Source organism: Charadrius vociferus, unplaced genomic scaffold (assembly GCF_000708025.1).
Source record: "Charadrius vociferus isolate BGI_N301 unplaced genomic scaffold, ASM70802v2 scaffold494, whole genome shotgun sequence".
In the NCBI taxonomy this organism is placed as follows: domain Eukaryota; kingdom Metazoa; phylum Chordata; class Aves; order Charadriiformes; family Charadriidae; genus Charadrius; species Charadrius vociferus.
Genome location: NW_009648157.1, coordinates 1,012,589 through 1,037,835, shown reverse-complemented (window position 1 = coordinate 1,037,835; position 25,247 = coordinate 1,012,589). Strand labels below are relative to the sequence as shown.

General features: G+C 38.1%; 1 protein-coding gene across 1 annotated transcript in view; it reads left to right on the top strand.

Annotated features, from left to right (window-relative positions):
• Positions 1 to 25,247, top strand: part of SYNE1 (spectrin repeat containing, nuclear envelope 1) — a 247,402-nt gene that overhangs the window by 160,209 nt on the left and 61,946 nt on the right. The window contains exons 93-109 of the mRNA XM_009884058.1: positions 1,373 to 1,564; positions 5,872 to 6,003; positions 6,620 to 6,753; positions 8,170 to 8,320; positions 9,141 to 9,272; positions 9,435 to 9,590; positions 11,425 to 11,634; positions 13,193 to 13,294; positions 13,666 to 13,785; positions 15,704 to 15,904; positions 16,586 to 16,759; positions 17,201 to 17,332; positions 20,147 to 20,343; positions 21,614 to 21,746; positions 22,158 to 22,340; positions 23,614 to 23,763; positions 24,780 to 24,956. Coding sequence (XP_009882360.1) covers positions 1,373 to 1,564; positions 5,872 to 6,003; positions 6,620 to 6,753; positions 8,170 to 8,320; positions 9,141 to 9,272; positions 9,435 to 9,590; positions 11,425 to 11,634; positions 13,193 to 13,294; positions 13,666 to 13,785; positions 15,704 to 15,904; positions 16,586 to 16,759; positions 17,201 to 17,332; positions 20,147 to 20,343; positions 21,614 to 21,746; positions 22,158 to 22,340; positions 23,614 to 23,763; positions 24,780 to 24,956 — 2,676 coding nt within the window. The remainder of the gene's footprint in view (positions 1 to 1,372; positions 1,565 to 5,871; positions 6,004 to 6,619; positions 6,754 to 8,169; positions 8,321 to 9,140; positions 9,273 to 9,434; positions 9,591 to 11,424; positions 11,635 to 13,192; positions 13,295 to 13,665; positions 13,786 to 15,703; positions 15,905 to 16,585; positions 16,760 to 17,200; positions 17,333 to 20,146; positions 20,344 to 21,613; positions 21,747 to 22,157; positions 22,341 to 23,613; positions 23,764 to 24,779; positions 24,957 to 25,247) is intronic.

Here is a 25,247-nt window from a genome sequence, read left to right as displayed (position 1 = left end):
CAGTAGTTATAATTTTTATGAATTTAATATTAATCAACCCAGAATACCAAAACAACTAAGGAAAAACATTTTGCTGCAATAGGATTAATTGCATATACTTTTATTAACAAGGCTCATATCAGTCATAACATCCAGGTTCTCAAGTTAGTGGGAGTTTTCCATTTTTCCATTTTTCCATTTTTAATTGACAGCTTAGAACTGTATGATCATTATAATTAAAATTACAAGATAGACAAGAGACAGATGGACAGAAGATCCTTTTTCGTATTAAAGACTGAGGATCTCAACTATTTTAGGATAAATGGGCGTTAAGTTTCATTTAAGTCCAATGAATTAAACGTCAAGTTAAATTTCCACTGACATCGCTTCATTATTGGAATTTTCAGTCTGCTTAGTCTCAAGTGTTCTTTCATCATCCATCCTTGGTAGCTGTTTGTTGTACAAACTGGAAACTTAAACAGAGCAGTAATTCTTTTTTTTTAATATAACCTGTAGGAATCTCAAAATTAAAAAGAACACTTAACTTTGAAAAAGTTAATACTGCTGTTCTTTTGTTGGTACTTAAAATCTTAATACAGTAAGTTTTGTATAAGACCTACATTTTTTTCCACTTTCTAGACACTCTGCCCATCTTATCCTGCACACATTCCTTCAGGAGCAATATTTATGAGTTTATACTTGACAGTTGCGATGGAAAGAAAAGCATTGGATGTCAGGCTAGGTTTTTGAGCAAGAATTGTGTGAGTTTTCAGTTTGGAAGATCAAAATATGCACTATATCTGTAATACATGAATGGTTAATGGAATGTCAGGGAAGTAGCTTTTGAGAATAAACGTGGCAGAGATTTGTCACTTTAAGTCTCTCTTTAGACTAAAGAGGATTACGCAGAAATCCTTAAGTCCATCATGCACCAATCAGAAAGAGCAAATAGCGAGAAGAGCTTATCAACTCAGCCAGAGCAACACATAGGAGGAGGCAGAAAGCATTTCACTAACTGTACATGAAAGAAGAGGAGAGAAGTAACTCTAGCTGCATGCTCTGTTTCTTGTCATTATGGATGTCAGTCTAGCGTCTTAGCCACCCTTACCTGTAATGTGCAAATAAAGAGCATCTCCTCTATAACAAATCCTTTTTTTTTTTTCAATTAACTTTTTAATTTCCTATTTTGAAAAAGGTTGTAAACAGAAATGGCAAATGCAAACATTTGCAAGCATATTCCTAAGGACTCTGAAAGGGACTGGAAGCCAAAGAAATGATAATCTGTCTTGTCTTTAGCTTGATGACGGGTGAGGTGGGCCACAGGTCGTCTTGCCAAAAGCGTGACAGATGCTGGAAAATGTATGAATTTGGTTCTTTGTTCTTGCTGCTGCAGAACATGTTGGTTGAAATAGAGCAGAAGGTGGTAGCCTTGTCAGAGTTGTCAGTGCACAACGAGAACTTGGTTATGGAGGGGAAGGCTCACACCAAGGACGAGGCAGAGCAGCTGGCTGTGAAGCTCAGGACGCTGAAGGGCAGCCTTCTGGAGCTGCAGAGAGTGCTCCATGACAAACAGATCAACATTCGGGTAAGTGACTCTTTCCAGCTGGCTTCACAGTGGGCAGAAGGTTGGGGGATTTCATAAAAGTTTTATGCAACTGGGGAAAGGAGTAAAACTGTTTTACTGATTTAGTTTAAGCTATTCATCTTTAGTTAGTAAATGGAATTACGCTCCAAAATAAAGAACTGCCTAGAAAGCTTTAGCTTGTCATTTTCAAGTAAACAGCACCATTTCATGGTGAAACTATCTTAACCTGTCTTCAGTGAAAGGACGATAATAAAGTAGATTATTAGCTTAATCTGGATGTGCTCTGTGCCTGTTCCCAGTTGCTTTAGATTGCACGTGCTCTGGAACAGGATCCCTCCCCCAACAAAAGAGCAACCCTAAATGCATGCTTTCCTCCACACAGCATGCACAACACAATGAGCAGATAATTAAACATTTTAAAATATGGCTAATACATAGTGGCATCATTACACTAAACAAAATACTGTATAAACATGAAAACATTTAACCTCTGTCTTGTCCTAGGTTTCTGTTCTAGCAGCATCGGTCTGCTTATTGCCACTAGTTCATTTTATTTAACAGTTGGTTTTGGTCATTCTTTAGGTTAAGATAGCATGTGGACAACCGAATACATGCAAGACACCCAACCATGTAATGTGACTGACTGGTTTTGAATTTGCTTGCCCTGCTGTGACTCTCTTTCCCGCCTTTTCTTTTACTTCTTTTCTGGGCTTTGCTGTGCAAATTAAACATGATAAGCTTCAAAGATTTCTGGCTTCTAATGCAGATTAAAGTCTACTGAGAGGTTAGCTTGAAAAGTCACTTGACGTGCTAAGAACTATTTTTAGTCCAAAGCAACTGGATAACTATAAAACTTAACATAGCTTCACAAAAAAAAACCCCATGAAACAAATACAAACAAAAAAATGAAGGAAAAACCCCAGATATTTCTTTCTATTACCTCTAAGATGAAGTAACTTTAGTGTTATTATTGCGTATTAAACCTCATGATTAGGCAAATGAAAAGTGTTATCAACAGCATGTAGGCACATACTACTATATCCAGATATATTCACTTGTGAAGTGAAAGGGCATTGCAGACTTTGTTGCTTCATTTTAAAATATGCATGCTGCATTTTAAAATGCAGTTGTGTGATTTAGTTTATTTAAACTTTTAAAACAGATTTTTTGGATGCTTTTCTAATATAGAAAATAACAAAATAATTTCCAAATGTAGAATAAGAATCGTTTAAGATTCTACATGCATGCAACACTTCGTTTTCTTTGTAAATTGCAAACTTTTTTTGGATTACATTTATGGATCGTGGAAGAAAATAGGTATAGGCAGTATAACATCTTCAAATTTTCAATGAGCAATTTTTTTAAAATGTGAGATTCTATAATGTCTTTTTCCAAATAATCAGGCATACAGTATCGCTCTTTGACTGAGGCTCAGAGCATCACATGCCCAAAAATGAACTAACTCTATCTTCTACCATAATTAACCCTCAGAATTATTACATGCCAACAGCATTGCTCATGCATGTAGGAAACTCAGACTTAGACATGTCTCTAGATGTACTGATAACCTTGTAATAGCCCAGAGCCATACACAGACCAGCCTGCACTCAGAAAAGGAAGGATCATCCCAAACTGCACTGCAAGACCAAGAGCGTTATATAAAGATTGAGCTATATTTTCCTTACAGCTATATTTCAGCATATCTGTTATTCCTGTGATGCAAAGCTTTTTAGGAGCCGATGTGAGATTATGCGGCTTCCTTGCAGCAATTTCAGTTTTCCTTCTAATTTTAATTAATGTCCCTAATGATACGGAAAAAGTGATTTGGAGACCAACGCCTTTATTCATAAAATAAAGCAGTGAAACTCATCAGAAACGTGCTGGATCAGGAGAGTTCCAGACTACATTGATTCCAACTATAGCATTTTTCAAGCACTTTGAAAGATATACAAAACGTTGCCTTATTACTGTTACTTACTAACTTCTGTGACATAAGAACAATAAAAATAAATAGAAACCTTATAAAACAAAGAAGTAGAACAGGTTCTGCAGTGAAAAAAACAGATAGTGGTTTTTTACTTTTTATTACAACATGGGTGCGTGTGAGGGATGACTTCAGTTCCACAAGATAAATATACCTGATATAAATTTGTACATTTCTGAACTCCTTTGAAAGATCAATTTTATCACCATTTTCTTCAGGGATTTTCCAATTATTTCTGTGCTGGACTGGATAGTCCCCAGGAATGACAGCTTCAAGCTTTTGTTTCCCTGGCTGTTTAAAGGAAATGTAATACAGTTCCTTCAGACAGAATTCAAATGAAAATGCAAGTGTGTTTTTCAAACTTATATCCTATGATTTGAGAATGATAAAATCTGGTTCACAAATAATTTTGATGTAAAAAATATGCACAATAGCATATTTGCATCTACAAATGCCACAGTCCCTTTTACACTCCTTGCTATTGCAGGAACTGTGGGACTACTATTTAGTTGTCTTAGTATAACTCCAGCATTGTAGCTTCTCAACCTTCTTCCAGAGAAGAAAAGACAAAATCTAACTGAAATCAGCCTGCGCAAATGTAAAATGAACTAGATACTATTCTCTGAAGGAATTTACAAGTTGAACAGCTATTGTCCCTAGAGCATATAAAATGAAGCAGATTTTTTAAATATAATGTACAGAAATATTGTCTTTTTTTCTATTTTTTAATAGAAAAAATAAAATTCTAGACCATCTTTATTTCTCACATAATCTTTTCTTTGCCTAATCTGATATCCTATGATGACATTTTTCATACTCTTAACACGTCAGCTTTTCTAGGAACTTGTTCCTACGAAGTATCGCAGTTCACCTGCAAACTGAATCCTTAGTGAAACAAAGCTATTTCACAGAGCAAGGGCTAACGGTTCTCTGAAGCTCTAGATACCTGCTTGCTTGTTTTGCTCCTTTTACAACTTATATCCTCTAACACTAATCAGTCCTTTCAACTCCAGTATACTCATCATGCCCCTAAATGAAATCTTATACCTAACTTCTACTGGTTAGCAAAACTCTGCAGTTTCAGTGCCTGATGCCAGGGACGGTGGTGGCAGAGGTCCATCCCAGTTGTTAGCGTAAAGAGTACCAGGTGAGGTAAGAGGGGTTTCCTCAGCCACCTTCGGCCCTGCTGGTCCCTGCCTGGTTTGAGACAAAGGCTCTCTGGAAGGTGGAACGTGCTTTCATCTTGGAGAGCCTGCTGTAAGGTCTGGCGCTCTTACTCTATTTAGAATAAGAGCTGAATCATGGGCAAAATATGAATCCTGCAAAAATTAGGTGTATAAACAAAATGAGAGAGGAATTAAGCCCCAGCTTTAGCTCTTGAAGCTTAAAAAAAAAAAAAAAACAAAAAACCCAAGTGCAAACTCTATAGTCATCATGTGCATGCAAGTACCATTAAATAAATCCAGAGAGTTGTGTAGATCTAAGTAGCCAAACCTACACGTCTGTCTTTAAAATTAGGCCTGGTGTGTTAAAATCCCTGAATTTGAATACATAGGCTGCTAAAATAATTTAAATTTACAGCAAACGTGGATTTCAGAAGGCAAGATGTTGATAAAGCAGCTTTTGGAACTATTAAGGCATTTTCTTGTTTTTGCTTTGCTTGCACAGAAGGCCAGTTTAATCACTCATGTTGGAAAAACATACTGATAGAAGTATGAAGTGAAGGGACTGTTGCTTTTGCTGTTCTGTTATAAAATTCTGTGGTTTGATCTCTCCTACTGTCTTTACTGTTCATATCACATAATCTGCTGTTAACTGACTGTGTTTCTGCCAACCATGGGTAGAGTTACGTACTTACTGATAAATAAATTTTGACCAGAATGACAACTAGCATTCTCTCGTTTTTAGTTGGACAAAAAATTGGCCTTAATTAGACTAAAAACCTGGCAGAAACAATCCATTGATTCCCTGCATTGCCAGTTAGAGCTGCACCCTCTGTTACAGACCAATGCTGTTTCTTAGGAGACACAGAACAGTCTTCAGAAACATATCGGTCCGTGGTCTCTGATCTCTGGTGTCTGATTCTGCTAAGTGCAGTGGTGCATGTTTATTTTTACATTTTTACAGATGCTTTCTTGCTAGTGACCAATGACCAGTAGGTCAGAAATCTGAAGTCATTGCTCGCTTCAGAATTTATGTGAGCCAGCAGCTTGAGGGCTGGAAGGTGGCACTACGTGTGGCTTTGAGTTGATGAGCTGGACCTGCCAGCTCCCTAGCAATATAAGAGAGTTTTTAAAATCTTTATTTCTTTCTCTTAAAGCAGGGATCATTACAAGAAAAGGAGGAGAGTGATCTGGACTTCGTTTCCTCACAAAGCCCCAGTGTCCAAGAATGGCTGGCACAAGCAAGAACCACTCGTTCACAGCAGCAGCAGAGCACCCTGCAACAACAAAGAGTTGGTGTTTTGCATTTCTTTTACTCTCATCTTTAGATTGTGCTTAACACTGTAGCTGAGCCATTCTGTTAATATTTCCACTGAAATCTTCATTTTTACACTGTTTGTTACTCAGTGCTCTTGTAATGATGCACCTGAGCTCACTATTTTGTGTCTGTAACAGCCAGGCAGACCAGACTTCCTGGGTGACCGGGGTCAACTTGCTTAATCACTCTATACTTCCATTTTCCATTAATAAAATTAAATTGAGTCAACCCCTAAAGTTAGTGTAAGGAGATGATGGTATTTGTTCAAAATAGTAATCAACATTGTCTTTATAGAAGCAAAGATAGACACATTACAAGGTATATTGTGTTGCTTGATACACAGACATCCTCACTGGGTTGCGTTCCAGAAACTGCATTGCATTAGTCAATTAGTTCAACAACCCAGTTTATGTACCAAATATTTCTGTGTCCCTGGGTGGATGTTTTGCACTGCTTTTGGTGCTCAAGCAAGCCATGTCGGAAATAGCTCAGCAATCTTTGCATCACAGTTAGGCAATGTAAACATATCCTTCCAAGGCAAAAACAATCTCTTTGAGGTTTGTTTTGTTTTTTGTAACTTGCTATGCTAGGAACTGGAACAAGAGCTAGAAGAGCAGAAGAATCTGCTTCGGTCAGTAGCATGCCGTGGAGAAGAAATCCTAACACAGCACAGTGCTCCAGAAGGCCTATGTATAAGGTGTGCTTTCACGTGTTCTTCTGCAAAGTAAATTTCTATGACTGTGTACTTTGTCATCCTTATGTTTCCATCCTTCTTCTGCATATAATCCACTAATTTTTGTTTTATTTTTATACAGCACCCAGGATACTGGGGTCCTGGTTTATAATTCAGTAGTATGATAATATAGTTACACAAACTCTTTTGTGCCAATAGATCACCTTTAACATTTAGAAATTCCTTTTATTCTTATTATCAAGCATCACACTAAAATTACAAACACCTGGGACTTATTCGACAATCAGTGGATCAATTGCTATAGCTTTATTGTCCAGCATTGGTGTATGAATAGTAGCTGATCTCTAAAACATCATAGTCTGCCATTGCAACCAGATCTTCCCAGATGAAATACTCATTGGTTAATTTTATTTTTTCTGCAGTTGGTGAATATTTTTCTTTTTGAAGCCTTGTGTATTTTGAATTTCATCTCTGGTCTATATTTTCTTGCACACTTTCCCATTTGAGGGAAGTAGATATCAGTGAAAGCCTAGGCTCTGGCTGGGAGAGACTTCTGCCCTAGCAAAGGCAGAAGAAAATAACTGCCTACTGCCGATGTGGACCTTGGGGGAGCAGGAAGGGCCAGGTCTTGGGAAGACGAAACCAGGATGAACATTATCAGCTTGAGAATCAAGGAGCAGTCAGTCCTTTGGTTAAAATACTTAGCTGATATATCTCAGTAGTCATGAGCACCCTTGTGGCTCCTCCAACATGCCAAAGTCTAGAACATGGAGGTGGTTCACAAGGCCGCAGAACCAAGATTTAGGCATAGGGAATGTAAGCTGTACTCGGTAAGTTCTTTTCTTCAGCATTTGTGTTAATTCAATGTGGTTTTTTAGTACAATGCCAGAAAGTACTTAACTTATCTCCTTTTTGAGGCTTCCTTTTTTCACAACGTGTTACACTGTAGAAACAAACGAAAAAAAACAAACAGAAAATGCTGAACTTCATTCACTGTTTATCAAAGCTAAACTCATGTGCTTCTGCATTAAGATATTAGGGTATGTCTGGCATTTTGAGAGGGGAGGTGGGGAAGGAGTCAGATAAAATATTCTTTTTCATTTAATGCTTTGAAGTAAAGCTTGTTTAAAGGTTACATTTCAATGTAGTATATATTCAGTCCGTTTTGGGGGTTCTTACTTAGTATGGATACTTGCAAGTCTAAACAGTTTCTTAGAAAGTACATTTTATCCCATCAGTCAAGAACTTCTTGCAGTTACAAACCAGTCTTTGTCTTACTCTCTGGGGGGGAAAAAAACCAACCAAACAAAAAACCCACCCCAAAACAAGTAAAAGCTTTAAAAAGTAACAATTTAAATGTAAAATTTCCTAATTGAAAGAGGATATAAACACATTACCTGTTATAACTTTTGTATTTGTTAAACCTCCGTGTATCTTGCCATTCAGTGAGAAGCCTGATACGCTCTCTGAGGAATTAGGCTTGGAAGGTGAGAAGCCATCATCTGAAGAACAGATGAAGATGAAATGGGAAAGCCTAAACCAGGAGTTCAATACCAAGCAGAGACTGCTCCAGAAAGCTTTGGAACAAGAACAGCTGGTAGCTATTTTTAATTTCTCTTTGCATTTTCTCTATGAAAGCAGTTGTCACAACATGAGGTACAGTATGTGCATAGCAGATGCAATAAGGTGATGTAGTTAAGGCAAAGAATATGGAACAATTTATTTTTGGGACATCTTTAAAAACTATGAAATATTTGCACTAGCATTGCTCTTGTTCAAAGTGATTTGAATTGTGGTACCATTCAGGAAGGAAGGAAGGAATAAAATTTTCATCTAAGTCTCTAACCCAGGATAATTCTGTAACAAATCATCCCTCTGAAATTGACCAGTACTTCAGTGACAACTTAGAGGAAAAACTGGTATTTTCAGATTGAATTTATTTGTTACATTCAATTCGTGGTCTTAATGACTATGTGGCAAAGCAGCAAGTGATTTCAGCCACAGGATTTTTACTGGAAGAAGCAGGGGTTAATCAACTAAATTGGGAACAGTCCAAGATCTGTATTCACATACATCCTCCATTTTATTTTTAATAGACCCAGGTCCATTATTCTTTATATAATACTACAGTAAAATCAGCTTCCAAAGTTCTAAATATCTTGTATTTGACAGTAATTAATTATTCATTTGGTAAAAGCAAGCCATTGCTAATTCTAGCCGCAAGTATTTATTCTGCACTTCTAGCAAACCTCCTGTTGAGCAATCTTTTATTCAAGATGTTAAAGACAGAACAATTGTGGAAGGGCGTTGATCATTATTTGGTGATATTCTCAGTCAGCAGTAGAATCTGTATAGCTGAATTTTGTGCCCTATATGTGTGGTAGAAGCACTCCTAATCAGTACTTCTCTCTTGGCAGCTGTATAGCAGACCGAACAGACTGCTATCTGGAATGCCTTTGTATAAGGAGGAAGGGCAGGATGAAGATAAAGCCTCAGTGTCACCAGTATTGGCTGAATTGAATAAGGCCTTTGAAGATGTGTCATCTGAGGTAATGTTTCAATTGTCTTTACACTGATCTTCCAGCAGAGCCACATTTACAATGAAAACTCCTCTAGCTCCCACCTTGAAATCCAGCCCTTTCACAAATACTAGATGTTAGAAAGAGTATCTTGTACTTCTGCTCTCGACTTCTCTGGTTCCTTTTGCCCAGGCTGGACGGGTGGAGGAGAGCCTGCATCTTGAACAGAAGCTGTATGAGGGTGTTGCAACCACCTCCTTGTGGCTAGATGGTGTGGAAGAGCAGGTCTTTGTTGATACAGCTCTGTTGCCAGAGGAGGAAACAGAAACATATCTCTGCAAGCAAGAGGTAAGGAAGCCATGAATAGGACTTTCTTTAAATTGCCAATAAGGGTGCATTTTATGTAGCATTTAGAAAGAAAATACTACAATCCTGGATAAGTGATGTCATAATCTCTGTGTAAGTGCAGTATTCAGCTACTGTTTAGAAGTAACTTTATTCACTATGTAAATAATTGTTGTGAGTTGACCCTGGCTGGACACCAGGTGCCTATCAAAGCAACTCTCAAAGCAAAGCTCCCTCTCCTAAGCTGGACAGGGGAGAGAAAATATAACAAAAGGCTCATGGGTTGAGATAAGAAAGGGAGAGATCACTCACCAAGTAACGTCATGGGCAAACCAGACTTGGCTTGGGGGAAATTAGCTTAATTTTATTACAAATCAAAATTAGAGTAGGATAATGAGAAATAAAAACTAAATCTTAAAACACCTTCTCCTACCCCTCCTTTCTTCCCAGGCTCAACTTCACTCCCAGTTTCTCTAACTCCTCTCTGCCAGCAGCACAGAGAGACAGAAATGGGGGTTGCGGTCTTTTCATCACAAGTTGTCTTTGCCACTCCATCCTCCTCAGGGGGAGGACTCTTTACAATCTTTCCATCCCGCAGCGTGGCATCCCTCCCATGGGAGACAGTCCTCCATGAACATCTCCAACATGAGTCCTTCCCACAGGAGACAGTTCTTCATGAACTGCTCCAGCATGGGTCCCTTCCATGGTGTGCAGTCCTTCAGGAACAGATTGCTCCAGCACAGGGCCACAAGTCCTACCCACAAACCTGCTCCAGCATGGGCTCCTCTCTCCACAGGTCCACAAGTCCTACCCACAAACCTGCTCCAGCATGGGCTCCTCTCTCCACAAGTCCACAGGTCCTGCCAGGAGCCTGCTTCCAAGGGGACCCCTTCCATGGGGTCACAGCTGCCTTCGGGCATCTACTTGCTCTGGCGTGGGCTCCTCCATGGGCTGCAGGTGGATATCTGCTCCACCATTAACCTCCACGGGCTGCAAGGGGCCATTCTTCCTCATCACAGTCTCCAGCGTGGGCTGCAGGGGAATCTCTGCTCTGGTGCCTGGAGCACCTCCTGTCCCTCTTTCTTCACTGACCTTGGTGTCTGCAGAGTTGTTTCTCTCATATATTCTCTCTCCTTTCTCTGGCTGGAATTGCACAGGTGTTTTTACCCCTTCGTAAATACGTTATCCCAGAGGTGCTATCATTGTTGCTGATGGGCTCGGCCTTGGCCAGCAGTAGGCCCATCTTGGAGCTGGTTGGCATTGGCTCTGTTGGGCATAGGAGAAGTTTCTAGCAGCTTCTCACAGAAGCCACCTTTGTAGTCCCCCTCCGCTACCAAAGCCTTGCCACACAAACCCAATGCAAGAATGTTGCAGAAAGCAGCGTCTGCCATGAATTTTGCCTGGTCAGAAGAGAAATATACATAGAGTCTTTCTTCTGTTTAACTTCTTTGCTAAGTGTTAGCAAACACCACGGTTTGAAATTGAAATGAAATTAAAAAGAGGGAGGAATGCCCTGGGATATGGAAACAGTACAAACTCATGAACATGCGAGGAAGAGGGAGGGAAAAAGACTTTTGCAACAGCACCATGGATTTCTGCTTCATGAAGTGCTTGTTTGGGCAGGTTCATTTTCTTTCAGCACTATTTTCGTCAGAGCAGTTAGGGTTTTTTTTACTATCAGAAATACTATAGCTGCATAACTTTGTCTGATGTGCATATATTAACAGTGTAAAAAAAGTCACTGCATCACTGCAAAATTGGCAATGGTTTTGGCAATATGTTTGCCTGCTTTCTAGAATGTCTAACTGTCACTTTGTTTTGTTTTCTACAAAATCAGTCTCTTGCCAAAGAAATTAAAGAGATAACAGAAGAAATGGATAAGAACAAGAATTTATTTGCTCAGATATTTCCTGAGAATGGTGATAATGGGGTTATTATAGAAGACACTTTGGATTGTCTCCTGAGAAGACTGACCTTGCTGGAGTCAGTAGTAAACCAGAGATGCCATCAGATGAAAGAAAGGCTCCAGCAAATAGTGTCTTTCAAGGTATGATGTCCATCTGAAGGAGTTAACAAGAGTACATGTCAAATGGGGATATAAAGGATTTGATTCTCAAAGCAAAGAGAATTTTTGGTACCAAATCCAGAGAACAGGCTTTCATAGGTTTTTACTGAAAATCAGATTTCTTCTTGGGCTATACAAAATTTCGCACCCAAATCATGATCCAAAATTTAAACTTTCTGCTAGAAGCCTTCTGCAACTCATGTAATTATTGTAGAAGTGATCATTCATCCCACACTTTCTCACCCTGCTGGCCCTACAATAAATGGAAGCTGTTGAATACTGTTCTCAAAGGAGAAAAAGCAACTTTACAGTTCCACTCTACACATTTTATAATTTCATAAATGACAGAGTACACTGTTTTTATTAGCTGTGATAAAATAGAAAGCATAATACTGATTCCCACCTTTCTTATCACCTTTTACCCATCTCATTATTCTGTAAGAGCTTGTATCTCAAGCTGTCTATGTTGAGCAAAGCAGAAAAAAATGAAGTGGAGACATGTTTGCTTTTAGTAATCTTTTCAAACGGAGTTCAGAAGTGTTTTCACACCTACCTTGGTCTCTACCTTCTCTCCTATTCTTATCATATAGATCCTCCAATATGGTTTAGTTTTAATGAAAAAAAACATAAATTCCAGAAAAAAAAAAAGGAAAACAGATTGCTGGGGTCTTTAGATTAGGATCATCTTTTCATAGGTTGTTGCTGTCGGATTCCTTTCCAAACTCTGTAACCTTTCCTCTGCAGTAGATAGGAAAAAAAAAAAAAAAAATTCTAACAGTTTCAATAAAAGGCCTTTCTTCACTGAAGAAACGAGGCAAGCTGATTAGAATCCTGTGCCTTATTGTTATACCAGAGATATTTAACATTTAAAAGAATTTATGCATTAAAAAAAAAAAACCACAATCAGAAACACACTCCTATATAATACTTAAAATATTAGAGAAATGTGCTGATTACTTTTTATTTTACCAATATTAGGAGTTCTGTTGGGATGAATGCAAGAAAAAAAATTGATTGTAATTCGGCAAAAATTGTTAAGTAATATGTATATGTGTACTCTGATAAGGTAGGCTAAAAGTTGTAGTGTGTAGTTAGCCCTGTAATGCATTGAAGCTTTGTTTACTTTTTTGCTCAAGTTTGTATTGAAAAAAGCTTGCCTTAAAAAGTAAAACCTAGCTAGTTTATGGGCATATGCGATGGCATAAACTACACAAGAATAAAATTTTTTTGTTAAATGAAGCTAATTGACCCTTGCTAAATAATTATCTAATTGGAAGGCAAAAACAGAAGTGTGTTCATAGGTTATGTTTTGAATAGGAGTTGTTTTAGCTTTTTGCTAATATATATCTAGTTGTGGATTTTCAACAATGTTGCATGTTTTGCACTGAATAATTATGGTGCTTCCAGTGTTGAATATTTTTATGCCGTAGTGCTGACATTGTAACATTGTAACGCTTTAAACTTGTTGGAACACAAAATATTTTTCAGTTGTTTTGTGCTGTGATTTGCTGTAATTTGTTGTTGCTCTTGTCTCCTCTAGAATGACCTGAAGCTTCTGTTTACATCTGTGGCTGATAACAAATATTTAGTTCTACAGAAACTAGCAGAGGCAGCTGAAAGACCAGAAACAGAACAAATGCAGGTATTACCAAAGTTCTATTACTTGGGCAGGGGCGTTAGAAGGTGTTAGAAAAACTAATAGTCCTTTTGTGCTTGTACCAAAAAATTAAAAGTGTGGAACTTCACAGTAAGGTTTTGTATAGAATAGTGTATAATACTAAAACAGTTTTTTATTTAAAAAATAATAATGCCATATTGTATTTAACTTGCAGAAACAAACTGGGCTCTCCCAACTTTGAATTAGTACCTTTTCTATATAGTATCCTTTAAAATTTCAGCAGACTGAAGGACTGATTAATACTTCAGGAGGAAAACAGAAAAGAGCATTACCATATGGCAACTACAGTACTGTTATTAAGCCTTCAAAGTAAATGATGAAATTTTCAAATACAGGTCATACTGCAGGCAGAAGAAGGTTTGAAGGAACTAGATACTGGAATCAATGAATTAAAGAAGCATGTAGACAAGCTACAAATTGACCAACCTTCTGTGCAAGAGCTGTCTAAGATCCAGGTATGGTTCATAAGTTCAGTGAGATCAAAGGTATTGTATGCTTCTTTTTATTGCTCATAAGGCAATTTAGGAAAGCATATTTAAAAGCATTTTCAGTGTGTATAGAAGAGTATTTTCTCCCTGATTCACTTAGTTTTCTACTTTTGCATTTTCAGTTTTTCTAACATCTCTGTTATTCATAGTAATAATCATAAAAGCAGACAAAACTATGTTTTCTTTGAGCTCTTGTTGAGTCCCTGTTCAAATAGATAAAGTTCAGCATGTAAACATAACTGTCTGCTGAAGGTTGAGCACTGTTCTCACCAGTGTCTCATGATCTTGGGATTTAGTTCTCTCTCGCATCCATCATTAAAAAAAAAAAAAAGAGGGGGGTGAAGGAGTATAGATAGCTAATGTGAGCTGAAACTGGAAATGTGCTTTTACTAGAACACCTTTCATGTTCCTGCGTACTTTCAGTTAGACTCGGTTTTGAACACACCTAAGTAGTAGGACTCTTATCTTAAGGCTCTCTGAAGTAGATTTTACTAGAACACCTTTCATGTTCCTGCATACTTTCAGTTAGACTTGGTTTTGAACACACGTAAGTAGTAGGACTTTTATGTTAAGGCTCTCTGAAGTAGACACATGTGGGCAATTGATCCAGAAATTCTATAAGGTTGTTGAAACTCCTTTGTGAGCAGTTTGGTGCTGAGGCAGGGGAATGGTTAAGAAAAGATCAAGGAGAAGATTTACAACTGGATTTTGCTCTTTATAATGACATAATAACAAATTGGAAGCAAAGAAAACCGCTGAAACCAGACCATGAGCTTTTTAAGCCAAGAAAACAGTGATCTCAATTAAAAATGAGTGATAACAAGCTTGTGCAAATGTGTCTCTTGCCTAGTGCTTTATCATTTTGGTCATAGAGCCTCCTGTTTTTTATTAGTTTGGTGTTGGGTTTTTTTCTGTCAAATTATGTGTAGATATCCCCTTCCCATGGATTTCGGTTTTTAGAAAAACCTTCCTTTTGCTTTTTTGACAGTTGTGCTTCTCACAGTTGTCTCTTTAAATTTAGGAGAGCCCGCTGCAGTCTGAGGGTGGGTACTTTGCTGTAGTATTGGATGGTCATGGAGATATTTTTGTTCATTAGTTTTTGGATGTCTTGTCTTGATCAGAAGTATGGGCTTACCCTCAGACATATGTTCTGAAAATACAATTCTGAAAACCAAATCAAGAAAATACTCTTGTTCAGGTGAAGAAAAGCATCTGTAGGTTGTTCTCCCTTTTTATGGTTGAGGTATACAAGATAAGTAATGACACATGGGAACTGATGAAATTCTCCCTTTTGGCTGATTTTGTAATTTAACAGTATGTGCACACTGTGAAATATACACTGCACTTTTTCTACACTTTACTCTTCTATATAGATTATATTTCTATTTCAAACCTGGTTTGGTTTTTACTCCAGGTTGTATGTTATCTTGCTTGCTACCAGTAAGCTGCTGGGGCAGGAATAGGAGACAAATGTGGCTTTGAGATGGCTCGGATCTGTAGCCGTGATGGAGTCTATCCAACACCCTGCGTTATAAGAAGCAAAATGTATACAGCACCTGCAGTGTGCAGTAGCCACACAGTAGTCTGGGTTTTGATGACTTAAGCCAAATCACCCTACTCCTTTGCTACTTAAAGCAAGCCTTTGGGATTCTGCTAACTTTGTTCCCAAATGCATGCACTTGAAAGAGCTGCAGGTCTTTTCTCTCTTTAAATGGTGAGTTGTTAATTTATCAACTAAGTCAGTATGTCTGCACAGTCTGTTTGAGCTGGAAATAGATGTTATTCTGCTAGTATTTACAGAGGAACACAGAGACAGTAAGGTTGCTTATAGGAAGACATGAAAAATGTGGAATAAGAATCACCATTGCTACTCTTTGCTCCCAAGGATATGTATGATGAGCTGATGATGATCATTGGATCCAGACGGAGTGACCTGAATCAGAATCTGGCTCTTAAGAGGCAGTATGAACGGGCTTTGCAGGACCTGGCTGACCTGTTAGAAACAGGCCAAGAAAAGATGGCTGGTGACCAGAAAATGATTGTTGCCTCTAAGGAAGAGGTGCGATCGCTACTTGACAAACATAAGGTAAGAAATTGTGACATATTTCAGGACTAATCATGACTGTAAGCTTGTACAGAGAAAATTGCTAGCCTTCTGTTGCTAAAAGTTCAGGAGCTTTTCAGAATGGTGGGCCAGTATTAAATCAAGATATATTAAAACTTACTGTGTTTCAAATTGGAATCAATGAACTGTTCTGACTGAATACTTTCCAAATGCTCTGTTGAAGGTGAACCCAAGTAGATCACATTTTCTTTCTCCTCCTAATAACAAGTTCCTATTCTTGTCCTCTCACGCTACATAGCTATTTCATCTACCACTCCATTTTTTTCCCAATCAAAATTTACATTTGCTAATAGCACCCACAAAATATAACAAGACTTTTCCAGATTTTTTATTAGGCAGAATTTTTCGGTGGTGTATATCTGATTTAAGCTATTTTTGTTTATGAAATGAGAGGTGGGATAGAATTTGCGGGGAAAGGACGACCTCTTTCATTCTTTAAAAAGGCCATTGTCCTTTTTATATAGTGTTGGATTTTGTGAAATGCTGGTAGAGTGAAAATTTTACCTAATTCTATGTCTACAACTACTTGATAGTACTGCTATTGTCTTAAAATTTTGGTTTAGGGGTATTGAATTGAGCAACAATTGCATTTTCTGTTTTCTATTCTCTCTTTATCTTCTCCCTCACACCCAAATTTCTCAGGAATATTTTCAGGGGTTGGAGTCTCACATGATCCTTACAGAAACGCTCTTCAGAAAGATGAGTAGCTTTGAGCTCTTGAAGGAAACTCGGTCACATTCAGAGCTAATGACACAAGCTTCCGCTGTATTAAAGCTGGCTCATAAACGAGGTGTGGAGCTGGAATACATTCTAGAGGTGAGAATTTCTGTTGTCTTTTCTGTACTGCCATTTTGATCAATCACCAGGATATTCTGTAATGTTGATTTCCTGTACGTGGACAGAATTGGTGGATATCTCTCCCTTTTATCATACACACAAGGCGCTGATAGACTACGTGTAATCTTTGCTGTTTAACTGTTGTGTCCCTCAGGAGACACAAGTCATGTTCCTCTAAATTTAAAAGAGCTGCTTAGCTTTAGCTGACAAGGAGAACATGACAGCTTTATCCATGTCTTCTAATAGGTGAGCTTGACACGGAGATTGTGTCTTATTATAGGTGCACCAGACATTTTTACTGTTATTTATGTACATTCACAACCATGCAGCTATAGGATTTCACTTTGAGAAAGTGAGTAATGAAAATTCTAGATACCCAGATCAGTATTTACCATATACGTGGATAATTTGTGCTTGCAGACCTGGATGCGTCTGGATGAAGATTACCAGGAACTTACTAAACAGCTGGAATCTGTTGAAGGTAGCATCCCCACTGTTGGTTTGGTGGAAGAGACGGAGGACAGGCTTACAGACCGGATTGCACTTTTTCAGGTTGGTACTTTTTAGACATTATTTATGGAAAAGTTGGATGAAAGGGAGCTCTGAAAGTCAACTAGTCCAGCCTCCCACTTGAAGCAGGACAGTTGCCATGGGCTGGATCAGCCATAATGTTGGGAACCTCAAAAGATGGAGATCCCACAGCTGAGCTGGGGACCAATTGCAGTCCTGCATCGCCTCCTACTGAGAAGGTTTTCTATAATGCTCAATCTAAACCTTGAACTTTCAGCTGGGCACCATTGTCCTTTTTCTGTGATGTGGCACTACTGAGGAGCATTTGCCTCTATAATCTTTTTGATTCTACTCCAAATAGTTGTAGGCCTTTGTTAGACTGGCCCTTAGCCTCCTGTTTGTAAATCTAAAGCAAGCACGCTTCCCTCAGCCTCTTTTTAAAGGGCATGTGCTCTAGGTCCCTAAACATCTTAATAACTCTGCACCAGACCCTGACTACTTCCTTCTTCTTGAACTCAGTGGGAGGTGGGGGCAGGGCGGAATCAGATGCACTAGATGTAGCCTCATCAGCATCATGTTGAGGAGGATAATACAATAACTTGTCAGTTGTTCACAGTCCTAATGTAGGCCAGTGCTGTGGCTTGCCTTATTCACGATGTCTTGGTTATGGAAGACACCAGGTTAAATACACTAGCCATTTCCTTCCTAGCCTGTCCTGAGAAACAGGGTTATTCTGCACAAGGCACAGAATTTGCAATTCTGATTGAGCCTCCTAAGGTTTCTGCTGTCTCCAACCTCAAGTTTATCAAAGTGTCTCTGGACTAAATCTGCCATTTTTTTGTGTCACCCACTCTCCCTACATTAGTATCATCCACAAATTTACTGAGAGAGCACTCTCTGTCATCACCCATGCCATTAGTGAAGATGTTGAAGATGTTTGGGCTCAAATACCAACAGTCCCTGGAATACTCTGCCCATTACAGTCTGCCAGCCAGACATCAAGCCTTTGATCACTAGTGTTTGAGACTGGTAATGCAGCCCATTTTCAACCCATGTAACAGTCCATTTATCAGGCCCATGTTCTCTCCATTTCCAGAGGAGGGCCTGGTGGGAGACAGTGTCAAAGGCCATACTGAAGTCAGTCTCATCCACAGAGACGCTAGTTTCATCCTAAAGGTCTGTCGAGTCAGTGAATCTAAGCTAAATATTCCTGATTACCTTTTGGTCTTTTATGTCCTTGAAAGAGGATGTGCTCCATGATCTTTCCAGAGAGCAAGGTGAGGCTGAACAACCTGCAGTTCCCTGAGTTGCCTTCCTCATTCTCAAATGCAACAAGAACTGGTAGTTTAAATATAGTTTTCTACCACATCCTGTTTTTTTCATCTGTGCTGGTCTAGTATTTCGTCTTTATCTCATTATACACCAGACACTTTGGTTGAGTTCTTTTTTTTGTTTCCTTGTTATGCTTTACAGTAATATGTCTGCCAAATTTTTCTTGCAAATTGACTTCTTGTCTACTCTGAATTTGTTATGTATATTGTTCTTTTACTAGACATCTTTTGCTTTTGCAATAGTATGAGGAGAACTTAAGCAATCTATTATGTGTGGGTTTTAATTTGGTTTTGTTTAATGCTCTGCATTGATTGTGTTGGTCCTGACCCTAAATTAGTTTTCCTATTTTGTTTCTCTTGTCAGTTACATATATTAGGTTATTCAAATCCAGATCTTAAGACTCTGCTATGGCATAATTTTTAATACTCTTTTTTCCTCTCCCTGTGGCCATGTTTAGGTTAAAAATCCATCATAATTAATTCATGGCTATCTTGGAATTTTTATGCTGCTCTCTAGGAGTTATACATTTATTTGTGTGTATATGTTATATGTAAGTACACACACAGAGACACATGTATATAAATATAAAAATTCTGTTAAGTTATTAGAGCTCTATTTATGTGAAAGAGAAAATAAAAAGAGTGGTAGAAAGTTTATGTACTTGCCACGACACTGGTAGTTTTGTATCCTTTATCTTGAGATTAGTTTCAGCATAACTGAAAAATGGGAATGCATGTACATTTTTTTCTCAATCTTCGTCAAATATACAGATGATTTAAAAAGCTGTACTATTTGTGTAATGATAGTAGAATTTGGTGGGTATATTTGCCCATATATGCAAATTCTTTACCCATCTACAAGTCACCATTTAAATGAAATCTGTCTCTGCTCCCAGTTGGATTCAGGGTAAGAGTATTAACAGCCTTTCCTTTTTCAGTACCCTTTTTGCTTTCTTTTGCTATAACAATTGGCTTCTGTGTTCAGGGATTTGGATGGGTTGGGGGTGATCTCCTCTTTTCTAGCCATGGACAGCAGGAGGGTAGATCAGTAAAAAAGAGGTTAGATGACCGGGGAGCTGAAGGTAGGCATTGAAAGGGCTGAAGTGTGGCCACTGTTAATAACTTGATAGTGGACACCTTTAACTTTCATTGCAGTAGAGTTTTCAGCAGATAGTAGATTAAGTTCTGACATTTTAATCAATTTCCCTCAGAAATGGCATTGCCCTACAAAGATTCTTTTGCAATTATTCTTTTCAAATGTAAAATATCTACACCAAGGAGGAGTTTGTCATAAGGGGGTGTCAATAAACATATTAAAGTGAGGGGGTTTGTGGCAGCACCTTCAGATTTTGAGCAGGTTACCTGCATGATGGTTCTCAGGGATTTCTAGAGCTGAAGCAGAGAGAAAAAATGTGATGTGCTATGGTCACATTCGATAAGCTACAAAATGCAATAAAATAAATGTTTAGAAAGTGTGGTAGCAGAGACCTGCAGAGCTATCTAACAGTCTTCTCTGTCATTACAGCATTTGAGATCTAACCTGACTGAATACCAACCTAAGTTATACCAAGTGCTAGATGATGGGAAAAGGCTCCTTTTTTCTGTTAGCTGCTCAGATCTCGAAAGTCAACTGAACCAACTAGGAGAACACTGGTTAAGTAACTCCAGCAAGGTTACCAAGGAGCTTCACAGACTGGAGACAATACTGAAGCACTGGACAAGGTAATGCTGTTGTACTGGACAGTATAAACTTGTTCACCTGTTCTGTTCAGGTCAAAGTCATTCTTAACCCAAAACTAATAGATTTGACATTTAAAAGAAAGTACTTTGACATGTATGTGATAGTTTGACTACTCTACAATATCCTACTTCTGTTCCATACAAGTGCTATCACACTCTCACATTTGCCATAAAACATGGGCCAGATAAAGCTGGTGGGAAGAAGTCAGAAGATATCTTTTTTAGTAGCCCCATATCTATACAGGTTGATGAGAAAGGGTGTGGGCTTTGCTAGGTAGCATGAATAGCCTCAGCATGTTCTGGGAAGTGATAGGACAAGAGGTAATGGGCACAAACTTGAACATAGGAAGTTCCATTTTAACATGAGGAGGAACTTCTTTACTTTGAGGGTAGTGGAGCACTGGAACAGGCTGCCCAGAGAGGTTGTGGAGTCTCCCACTCTGGAGACATTCAAAACCCGCCTGGACGCGGTCCTGTGCAACCTGTTGTAGGTGACCCGGCTCTGGCGGGGGGCTTGGACTAGATGATCTCCAGAGGTCCCTTCCAACCCTGACCATTCTGTGATTCTATGGTAGAGGCATTGTCACTGCTGGGTTCTTGTGGGTCTGTGTCATTGCATACATGAAAGGGAGCTTTTAGCTGCCTTTAGTTATGTTCATATGCTAGTTTTGAAATCAATTCCCTTAGCTTTGTCTGTTATTCACGGCTTGTTGGCTCACTAGTCTTTCAAGAGATATATAAAGGGATTGTATGTATAAAGATTATGTGGAGACACTCATTCTGACATCTCGTTAGTTGCTTGGCATATGAAATGATATGGAGATAGTTTCTGAAAAAAAACCCCACCATTAGATTTCTGCTCTGACATAGCTTGTAGTACACCTTTTGGAAGACAGCCTTCTAATGGAAAGCAAAAATGTGTTTGTGTGTGGGGTGGGATGCTGTCGCAGCTTGCCCAAACAAATTGATAACCTAGTTACTCATCCGTCATTAAACCTAGTTTTTCCTAAAAGGCAAAAAGAAGGCACTGTTAGGAATTGTGGGTGTAATGGCTAAAATAAGAGCTTCCTGATACCATTCCTGTCTTCAAAATTAAACAATATTTTTTTTCCTGAAAGTAATAAAATAAAGAAATTATTTTTATTTTAGATCTGGCATACAGTATCTTCTTCTAACATGTAGAGGAGAGACTGCTTGGTTGGAGGCAAGAAGTGGCGATGACTGCTTTATTTTTCTTTAAACATCTTTACAGATATCAGAGTGAATCAAGTGAACTGACACATTGGTTACAGTCTGCAAAGGAGCGACTTGAGTTTTGGAGCCAGCAGTCTTTGACAGTTCCTCAGGAACTGGAAACAGTCCGAGACCACTTGAACTCCTTTTTGGTAAGTCATTCATGGACCTTGGACACTTTTTTTCTCTCCAATTACAAATAAACACTTGAGCAGTCCTACGGTTATACTTTTTCTCATCACTGAAGTAGTGAGTATGCAAAAAAAAAAAAAAATAATCTGCTTCTGTAGGTGAGCTGTCCTTCAAAAAACTGGTGTGTTTGCACATTCAGCAATCCTTGCTATATGCAATGATTGTAAAGTCTGATGATTCTGAAAAAAGAAAATGGTTTTATGACTGAAAATGATTTTTGTTCTCACTTGGTCTGAAGTATAGCTGGTAAACACTAATAGAAAGTACCTATTTTTAAAGGGAAGGGAGGATATTCTTAGCTTTCTGAGGTAAAGCTTTAAGTACAGTAAACAAGCAGTTGATTATTTTGACAAAAATGATTCTGCTTACAGGAGTTTTCAAAAGAGGTGGAAGCTAAATCATCACAGAAATCTTCTGTCCTGAGTACTGGGAACCAGCTCCTCAGGCTGAAGAAGGTGGATACAGCAGCATTGCGTGCGGGATTGTCCCACATTGACAGTCAGTGGACAGAGCTGCTCACACAAATCCCAGCAGTACAAGAGAAATTGCACCAGGTAAGGAAGGCCAGTTGTGGCCTTTGATATTCCAGAAAATTAGACCATACAGTTGGCACAGCCTTTGAGAGATAGTTCTTTCCTTCTTCCATTTATCCATGTGAGGCAAGATAGGAACAATGTTACTCCTATTTTAATTTGGGACAGCTTACACTCATGTCCAAATCCTGTCCACCCAGACTGTCTAACACCATTAATTGGTGTTAATGTCAAACTTTCACAGTTACATTTGTTAAATTTTAATCAAAGAACAGATGACGTTTTTTCAACATGTTGGTATGCTTTTTGAAAAATGGGAGTTCACATCCTTGTGCCCTGTCGGATTTGAATGGTGGTTTTGTTCAAATTGAATAGACTGGGTTCAAGTCTGTGCAAGACAAAATAAATCTGAAAACATTGGACAATGTTCCTGCTAGTGTACGTAGGAGCAGGAGAGTTTTGGTTATGTAGTTTTGTTTTTTTAATGCTATAATACTGAAGTTAAAGAATTATACTAGTCTAAAAGTTGGCTTAGTATTTAGTTACTAGGAGGTTATCAGTCTAAGCAGTTTCTTCGGTTTATAATTTGGAATGCTTTCAGAGATAGTAGTATCATTGTGATTTAGGGCGAGAGAGGAATGGTAAAAAGTGTACCTAAGTCTATTGTATTAAACAAAATAATGACATTACAGTAGTTTCCCGAACTGTCTTGTAATGCAAAATATGTCTACCTGAAAAAGTCATAGAACACATTTCTGAATAACTAAATGTAAGCAAGCGCTACTGTATCATATGTTGAAAGTGAGTCTTTTAAGAAAAAAACAGGTACTATTCAAAATCAGCCCAATAAAAATCACCATCACAAATTGTATAAAATTATTTTCCGTGGGTCTGTTCATTAGGGATTTACAAGGACAGGAAAAGCTTGGCTTAAAGTTGGTCTTCTAGATAAGCCCAATACAAAATCATGGAATTAGAATGCAGAACCTTTTGGAAGTCAGAAATGGAATCTTTGATTTTGTCCAGTTTCCTTGTACAATGAAGAATGGAAATAAGAAGCCTTTAATATAATATTTTCTTATTAGGATGCATGCAATTATACAATAGATCTCCTATTAAAAGCTTTTTTTTTTTTTTTTTTGCTTGTTTTTTTTGTAAACTTCAGGGATATGTTAGGGATGTAGAATAACATGATAGTAAGAGCAGACAAAGGAAATGAGCTATGGTAATGCAAAGCAAGGAATTCTTATGCATTTTCTTCACAACATGTGTTTTAAGTCTGTTATCTTTACAGCTCCAGATGGACAAAATTCCTTCTCGCCATGCTATCACTGAAGTTATGAGCTGGATTTCCCTGATGGAAAATGTCATTCAGCAAGATGAAGAGAATATAAAAAATGTAGTAGGACAGAAAGTCATTCAGGATTATGTCAAGAAGTACAAGGTACTGAGTGGAAATGCTACTAATTTCCCTTTTGAATTATCCCCGTTGAATATGTATACACATGCAAAATGTAAGTGATTTAAGGGGAAAAAAAAAAACAAAAACAAAACGTACATTGTGGATTGGTTAAAATTGTACACAAGTTAGAATTGGGTAATATTTGATATTGTGGAAAAGAATCCAAAATTACTTTTCCTCTCCTGTTTAGCTATGGCAGGAATATAATTTTTAGTATACTTACCTTAATTTCCAGGTAAATCCAAAGTAACATGCACATGATTAAACCTTATTAGATCTGTCTTTCACCCGAAACCACAAAACCCTTTGCAAATTACTTAAGCTGTTTTATGAATTCTCTGCATAATATCACCTTCTCCTCAAAGCGTATCCTGTTCTTGAATGGAAGGTGGCCAGTGGTTTGCAGATCAAGATAATTTTGATCAATATCTGAAGCAAAAATGAAAGATACTATATCTTGAGATAACTATTCAGGAGTATAGATACAACACAATTTTACTTTTTAACTAGATCAGTAGGACTCTTGTAATAGATCTGCACACAGTGACTTTCTTCTCAATGTCAGATATGTTTCACTAGTCTCCTGAAAAATCACTTTACTTCTTGGCTGTTCTTGTTTATATGTAAGAATGTTTTCCATCCTATCTGGTTTTGTATTAAAAATCTTGAGACTAGATAAAGTGAAAAAAAGATCTACCCAGGTTTTTTTAGATCTGATCCTTGAGACCAATATCAAGCAAGAACATTCAGGACTCTCCAGAGCATGGGGAGGCAGAGGTAGGGGGGAAGGATGATTCTTTATTCCAAAGGCACTGTATTGCTGGTTTATTTCTCTATTGAGGAAAATCTAACAATGTTTCTAATTTCTGTTTAATTGCTAAAAAACCTTTTAGCTAAATTGTGGTAAAGCTGTAATTTGTGAACGCTTTTCCTCTTTTGCAGTAAGGTAAGAAATTATCGTATTTATGGTTTGGGTTTTTTATTCCCTTTTCTACTAGGGTTTCAAGATAGATTTAAATTGCAAACAGTTGACGGTAGACTTTGTGAACCAATCAGTGCTACAAATTAGCAGCCAGGATGTTGAAAGTAAACGTAGCGACAAAACTGATTTTGCAGAACAGCTTGGAGCAATGAACAGACGTTGGCAAATTCTGCAAGGCCTGATAACGGAAAAGGTAAAGAAAAAAAAACTAGCCACTCTGTAGCGAACTTTCAAAATATATAGAGCTGTAAGATAATAATGGTCGGAAGCCTGTACATCCTGTCTGGTTCTGTGGACTTTTATATGTCCAGCTTACTTAAGTAGCCCCTAATTCTTTTCTCTTCTACCATGTCTAGTACCTCTGTAAGCCACAATTTGCTAATTGGCGTGAAGACCTGCCAGGCATGAGAGGAGACCTTGTCAGTAATATCAGAGCAAAGAAGGCACTGTGTATCTCAGACTATTCTGTGGTTTCCCATTAGTT